At 42.0% G+C, this 8,097-nt stretch overlaps 1 protein-coding gene across 1 annotated transcript in view; it reads right to left on the reverse strand.

Annotated features, from left to right (window-relative positions):
- Positions 1-8,019, reverse strand: part of GTPBP1 (GTP-binding protein 1) — a 35,559-nt gene extending 27,540 nt beyond the window's left edge. Inside the window, exons 1-3 of the mRNA XM_077633658.1 lie at positions 7,885-8,019; positions 6,990-7,256; positions 1,813-1,921 (exon numbers count right to left, since the gene is read on the reverse strand). Coding sequence (XP_077489784.1) covers positions 1,813-1,921; positions 6,990-7,109 — 229 coding nt within the window. The 5' untranslated portion in view covers positions 7,110-7,256; positions 7,885-8,019. The remainder of the gene's footprint in view (positions 1-1,812; positions 1,922-6,989; positions 7,257-7,884) is intronic.
- Positions 8,020-8,097: the final 78 nt, after the last annotated feature.

Consider the following 8,097-nt stretch of genomic DNA (forward strand, 5'->3'; position numbering starts at 1 on the left):
TGCTTCTTTCGCAGTTTAATCATGAACGAGAAGCACCAACTAGGCCACCAGAAAACCCTTTTTGAATACATTCACCATTGTTTCTTGCCGTTCATCATTCGAACATGTTACCAGGTGATATTCGTCTTCACCTTAAATCATGACGCCTTTGTGCGAAAACTGAAGTGCGTTTTACAAATAAATTCTGATTAGGAAGGTTCCATTCCTGCGTATGCTCAAATTCAAATTTTCTGTACTGTTTTTCATGTGGTTTTGGATTTGTGTTGCTTGTATAACTATGTGTGGTGTATTGTTTATTTGTAACTGTACACTCCCCCTATGTAATGCCCGAAAAGGGCCTCTCAGGTATGTGAATAAAGAATAAAGAAAAGAAAGCGCATGTATTCTGGCGCGATAAAGCCGAAATTTGTTGGACCACAGCGCCAAGGGTAATCATGTTTTCGAAATTCTAAAAACTTGTATGGATATCACTTACAGTGGGCTACATGCCTCTCAATAATTAAGGAGCCTAACAGTAATAGTTGAGAAGATAAATATTCAATATTAATTAACCAGCCTTTTAGTTATGTCTTAGCTGTATCCTGATCTACTACACCGCTGACAATGCTAAGCCGACAAAAGTGCTGTTCTAAGTCAAAAAGCCTACTTTTAAAAATTGTGTAAAGTTTTAGGCAAAACAACTCAATACTTTTATTTTTCATTCTACCATTCTTGGTTGCTTGACGGGGTGGCTGCCCCTACAGGTGATGGCAGCAGTTGTACATACATCGAGGTGCAGTTCAAAGAAATATGTACATACAATTGATGTCCATACCACATATATAAGTGGCTTTATAGCATTGGATAACAAAATTGAGATGGAGATTTAGTGTACATAAAGACATATAAGCAGACAAATTGGAAACATCTTATATAAAATATTTGAGAAAGCAAGAGTTCATTATATTTAGCACAAGGAAAAAAGTGGAAAGTGACAATCATAAAGCCAAGAGAAAAAAGAAATCATCATGAAGCCAAAAGAAAACAAGCAGTTGAACATAGTCACCATTCAAACAAAAATATTTCTAATGTTTTTCTTCGACATACTCGTAATGTCAATTTTCTTCAGTTCGAAATATTTTAGCATTGATGAAAGGGTATGTGTCAAGGACTGCAGAGAGTAGTTGTTTCGAGGTACAGGAACGTGCTAGTACTCAGGATGGCGGGTATTGTAAAGCGATGTTTTTAAACCCCTGTATAAACCAAGCAATAAGTTCATGGCTTCAGGCAATGCCCTTCTTACATCACAAGTTTCATAAAAAAATCTTGACAAGAACAAGTCAGCCAGCATGCTCATTATAGCCTGCTGGGTGACGCAGAGATAGCAACAACTCTATTTGCTTGGCAAACAAATATGGCCCAAGAGATGGAGAATGTAAGCGGGAAAGATTTTTCGTTTATTTATTTAGCTAAACCAATGCAAAATTGTTTGGACCCACAGACTTTAAGGCTAGTCAAGGATTCAAATGCAAAATAAACACAGTAGAAACAGCACTAGGATTGTTAGCATAGAGCACTACTCGCTGCGCTCAAGCAAGAGGTCTTTAGCTAAGGCTCTTAATTGGGCTAGTTGGTTACTAATACAGACACAGTAACTAGCACAAACAGACACAGACAGGAGAGAAGAGACAGGACACATGCTAGAGGTCTTTAGCACATTGATATACCGCAATATTACACATGATCCAGAATATCACACCAGGATGCGAATCGTTACCCACGTAAGCATCCTCATTATAAATATCATTGACTTTGCTCTCGCAATCTCCTCACCTCCAGCTCCTATCTCATAGATCACTTCCCCATGTCCCTTTCGTAACCGTTGCGACAGCTGTCTCTGTAGGGCGTCATACTGTTCCTCAGATGGGCTCACCAGAACCGTCTGCAAAAAGAATAAATCACAGCTTTCAGCACATCGGTCAGAGACAAACAGAGGTGTACAGTGCGGCATCCCTTTCACTCGTACAGTGCATTGTGAGGAACAAAAATAGAAGGGCACAGCACCCAAATTATGGTCTTGAATGCACTGTTCTTGCCACAAAAGAGTACCAACGGATGTTTTTGCCAGGGTACTGAGTGCACAGAATCAAAAAGCACCAACAGATATCATCATCAGCTGTCATGACATGTTTGCAGTACGCAGCCCACTGCAACCTTATACTAGGCAGATTAACCGTGCATTACACTGCTTAGTGATATCTGGCACATACAGTGGGGTCTCATTAATTCGATCATCTGGTTCATTCTACCTGACGCTTTGGTCCCGCCTACATCAACTGTATTAAAAACTCTCCCCTTAATTAGAATTTCACATAACTGGAACAAATTTTCAACCCCCTTTGAGTTAGAATTACCAACTGGTAACTGCACCTGCCAGGTCTAAACTAGCAATGTATCCAATGCTACTGCTATGCTTCTGTTAAATTTTCACAGCTGCCCTCCACAGAGGCTCAAAATCTTTAAAAGCTTAGTTTAAATCAGACACCTGATTGCCTATTTCAGGCATGAGTATTAGAAACTTTGATCAAGCATTTTCAAAAGTGTTCACAAACAAATTTTCAAAGGCAGCAAAGGACATAATTTGTTGGCTGAGCACATAGGGGTGCCCCCCGACAGGTGTCAATCAAAGGTACTAAGCAGAGCGCCATTAATATGATTTTCAGTACTGGCCAGCAGGCACCTTAACTACAGGGAAATCAGCATTGAGTGACGTGTAGTCTGAACGGAGCAAGAATGCTGACATCTCTGTGTGTGGAAAAAAATGATGATGTGGGGCTTCATTGAGGCTGCCTGCCACCTCATGGTGGAGGTGCAAGAAGGTGAACTATCCACAGCATCAGAAATTTCTAAGCCTATGCGATAACTGACGCTGCAGCTAGTTGAATGTGGTATCGCGCAAGAGTTGTGTGCTAGCACTGATGTTAGCCAAAACAAGGGGCAAAAAATTACCAGCTACTGTTAATTCACATGTCGTGCACTGGCTTTCCGAGTTCATGTTCATGATCGCAGCACTTGTAGTGATTTTTCAAGGCCAAAACAGTGCCATGCAAAACACTTTTACACTCCTTTCTACACCTTTGGTCTTCATAACCCCTTCCAAGTTCAAAGGCAGGTTGGTGTTGTCTCAATGATAATTTTAAATTTGGCTCCGTGCACTGCTACAGGATGCAGTAATTTTCCAAGGGGCCATAATTAGCAAAAACAAAAGTTTGTTGGCAAATGTCTAAAGCAGGCAATTCACTCAAATACACAGTTTTATAGTTTGGTACATGCAAACGTTCGATGTTCTCAATTTGCACCTGCCAAACCCATTTCTGCACATTTTCCCACATTTAAAGGGATGTGCAGAAAAATATCTTCCTTCTGCACACCATTACAGCAATAAAAACAAAGGAAGAATTTTATGCTCACTACCAGAAAGAGTACAAGACAAATGTTCAAAAATCGCTCCAAGCAACACCAGGGGCAACTCTGGTTTGCAAGGGGGTGACACCGATTATAAAGGGCAGACTACATACATGGGTGCTAGAGGAGTTACAAAATGGGTTCGCCCCCCCCCCCCCCCCCCCCCCCCCCCCCCCCCCCCAAAAAAACGAGGTTAGAGGACAATCTTTTCTCATTGACGCAGTGTATCGATATTGCAGAAAAGGAACATAGGCACCTATGGCTAGAATTTCTGGACACCAAAGGAGCCTGCGACACTGCAATTCAAGAGGATTTGTGGGGCACCTTAGATGTGGAAGACGGAGTAACTAATCTTTTAAAAGATATGTATAAAAGTAACAAGGTGCTTATAAAATAGGAAAAAAACGTATCAAAGCCTATTCAGATGCAACGGGGGCTTAGGCAAGGATGTCCTCTGTTACCTTTGTTGTTCCTGCTGTACCTGCAAGGGTTAGAGACCAAACTAGACAGGAGTGGACTAGGCTTCAACCTTTCTTTTTTCAAGCAAGCGCAATGAATTGACCAGTCATTTCCAGGAGTAATGTAGACGGGTGATATAGTGCTAATGGCTGAGAGCAAGGAATATTTTCAGAGGTTGGTGGACACCTGTGGTACACAGGGAGAGAGAATAGGTTTCAAGTTTAGTAAGGAAAAATCTGCATCCATGACATTTAATGATGAGGGTGGTGACCATAGGATACAGGAGACCAGACTAGAGGCCGTGAATAATTACAAGTATCTTGGGGTGTGGATAAATAATGGTGCTCAGTCTCTGATGGAGCATAAAAAATATGTAATGACTAAAGGTAGCAGGAATGCAGCTGTCATGAAAAATAGGGTGTTATGGAATCGCAATAGGTACGAAGTGGTAAGAATGATCTGGAAAGGGGTGATGGTCTGACTTTCAGCAATGCGGTCCTGTGCCTGAGACCAGGGGCTCAAGCAAGGTTAGAAATGAAAGAGTGTGGGGTAGGTAGGCTTGCTGTGGGAGCACATAGCAAATACATCACATCAGGGGGTGCAAGGTGATATGGGGTGGATGTCATTCGAAAGCAGAGAAGCTAGCAATAAGACAGAATTTGAGGAGCGATTGAGAAAAATGAGGGAAGAGCAGTGGACTAGCAAAAGTTTTCATCTACTTGTACAAGAGGAATGTTGACACAAATGGAGAGAGCAACCTAGAAAATTGTCAACAAAATATCTGGAGAGCAGTGAGCAATTGGGGAGGAAGAGGAAAAATCATGAATTGTCAGTTAATAAAAGGTTAAAGAAATAGAGAGAGCTCTGAGGAAAACAGGGATGCAGACGAAATCAGCACTGCAAACATAAAGAATGTTTAAGCACGGAATTACCAAAAAAAAAAATATTTACGATAATTCTAGGGAAAGCCCTTTGATGTTCGAAGCCAGGACGGGAGTATTGCGGACTAAGAGGTGCCGAATCAAGTACCATGAGATAGACAGGTTATGTGATGCGTGTGGAGAGGGGGAGGAAATGGCTGAACACTTGATGCTTTTCTGTAAAGGGCTTCACACTACAGTTCAAAGCGGGCTGATTTATTCAAAGCTTTGGAGTTTAAGGACAGCGGAGGAAAAATCGATTTTAAATGGGTAGAAATAAGGTTATCTGATCGATGGCTAAGGAAAATTAAGGAAAAATTAAGGAAAGAGTGAAATTTCATCCATACTCTGCAGAAAGTCATGGAATGACTCAGGCTAAAGGAGAAGAAAAAAGCGTTCCCCATCTCCAGTGTAACTACAAAATATATTACGAGCCACGGCTAGGTGTCATGAGCCGCCGCCCGATTTAAAGGGTTCAGCCTTATCCATCCATCCATGCATAACTAGGTATCACAGAAGTTCTCTCACAGCCTCCAAAACCCAAGCAAACACCGTTGAACAAAGTTGGTGTCCTATGTCAACCTACTGCACTGTCAGCGGCGATAAAAATAACAAGACCATTCAACCTGCTGCTGAGCCAAAGCAGAAAATTTATTTTATCTACCGATTCCAGTTAATAAAACAGAGTGCCAAAACTGCAAACTCTTTTCATAAATTTTTATCTAATCTATTTCAGTTTCAGCCACCGTAATATAAAATTTCTTTCTATCCTGCTAATATCACATGCAGTGCACTTCAGCAGGTGCACATGCAGTGCATACACGTCAGTGAAAGGAAATAAGTCTGAACAATAGTAACAAAAACAGAATAATAACGAAATCCCCAGCAATCGGTGCTGATCAGTCACAACTGTTGCCCTCTGTTTCACCCACAACATCACATGTGTCATCAGCCTAGCGATAACCTGCCTTCAACCTGCTAGCATCAGCCACTCCCTTCTCTATGTCCACGAGCTCATGAAAGGGAACATATTATCTGCATTAAACCAATGATTACTCCATAAGTATCACTGCAAAACATTTTTCTCTTTATTCTAAAAATAGCTTTCCTCTGGATGGACAATGACAATGAGTCAATTTCAACTTCAACGCAAAAGTAACAACAGAATTCGCCTTGCGTGCAAACGGACTGTTCCATATCATATCGGTGCTGCCTGTAACTGCATGTATTTTGGAAGTATTCTAAACACACAAAGTTGGTGACAAGCAAGCCAGCATAGCAGTTCTTTGCAATATAGGGGCCCAGTATGTCCTGTCATTGAAAATTTGCCATCTTAACAAAATTACTTTAACTAAAAATGATAAACAAAAGAAAAATGCAGTTTCTGAGCTGACAACTTGATGCAGAAGTAGTGATCGAACTGCATGCAACTGCTAGTAATGTAATAATAATTTGTTGAAGGCCATTTCTGTAAAAAGAACTACTTTTATTTTTAGAACCAAAAATGCACTGTTAACTTCGTTACTATTATGTTTTATTTTAATACTCCTGCAGGATGCAGAGGCCATTCACCATGGTAATAATCCCCCTTACAGTAATTACAATGCGTACATACAGTTGGTTACACTGGGTTTACAAGTACATAACCAACTTTGGCAATCATGAACCAAGCACAAGGTTTAAATCTTTTTCAGAGCTATAACTTATTTATAAGTTTAAGAAATGTTACTGTGTATTTAAAACATTTGTGTCTCCTTAGAAACTGAAAACAAAAGAGGACCTAATAACTTTTCTTCTCCTAAATGCAATCTTATGTCGAATGACAGCAGCAAAAAAAACGCAACAAATAGTTCCTCCTCAGCAGTTGACGTTTTCCACACTGAAATAAGAATATTGTTCACTGACACTGACAAACCACGGCATGCACAATTCACATCTGGGCATCTCATTTCCTGTTAGGGTGAAGTGTGTATTATGATCGAGCGTGTCGAACATAAAATTGATATGAAACTATAGCATGCACAAATCCACAATGCCATTCTCCAAGGATGTTGTTTCAGCAGTACAAGTTTGCTGTTCACTAAGTCCTTCCATTTACAGCTTGTCACTCCTGTCGAATCGTACATTTAATGAAAAAACGCTGAGCGTAAAAACAATAACACTTGCCTTCTCGTTAAGTCCATCGCAGTCTATCTTGTCCTCTCCGGCGGTCGGGGAATGGTTGGGCGCGAAGAGATCCACCACCGACTTGGCTGTGTTGGGCGTCTGATCAACGATCGCCGACATCTCGGTAAACACTGTCCACGCACAGTTCCGCACTTGCTTTTCTTTTTTTTTTTTTCCCACTCGAACCACACACTCGAAACCTCACAAAGCTTTATAAAGAGAAAGCCCGTAAAGATAAAGCCATGGCCTCGGACGTTCGCTGTTCACCTACGGGAAAACAGAAAGCAAAACAAAGCGGCACAGTCAGTACGAAACAAAAAATAAATAGAATTAATAGAAGCGCCTAAGTGCCCCGCGCCACAGGGACGAAAGCCAGGAAAAACAAGCCAGGTGTGAAGACACTGCAATCCTCTCAGCAGCTGCCCGCAGTACGAAAGGGTCGTCGACGCCAAATAAACCTTGGCATGACATTACGTACGAGGCGAGAAATTAAACAGCAAACGGGCGCGGGAATTTCGTCAGTCATCCCACGGCCGCTTAACAACAAGCGAGCCAAAGAAACGGATGTGCTAGCCAATAACTTTCCCTCGCGCCCGGAAGAAGTAAAAGTAAGAACTCTGGTGGTTCGATCGCACGCACGTTTCGCCAGGTCACGATCGGGGAAGAGATTAATCGGAGAAGAGTGTCCGTTACCGTTTTGACAGTAGACGACGCGCTCATCGTCAACTCCGGTTACGATCCCAGCCATATTGGCGCCGCGAACGCGTTCATATGCGTGACAACACAGCAGAGCAGATGCGCGCATCCTGCTTCTGCCGCGACCGGGAACGCCAAGATCACCGCAACAGTGGCATTTCGCGGAAACCGAGAGCAAGCTTGTGCTGGCAAAACTTACAATGCCGCCCGTGAAAACGAAACGTGCTTTGCCTGGTTTCCCTTCGAAAATAAAAACCTGCTTAGACGACACTCCAACGTCACCACACGCACTCCACGCAGTCCGAAAGCGCACCTATGGGAGCCACAACACAACAAAGCCGTCAGCCCGTTACGTCAACAAATAAAAGAAAGCGGAAAAGAAACTGAATGCGTGCAAATAAAGGATGCATTT

Source organism: Amblyomma americanum, chromosome 8, assembly GCF_052857255.1.
Source record: "Amblyomma americanum isolate KBUSLIRL-KWMA chromosome 8, ASM5285725v1, whole genome shotgun sequence".
NCBI lineage: Eukaryota > Metazoa > Arthropoda > Arachnida > Ixodida > Ixodidae > Amblyomma > Amblyomma americanum.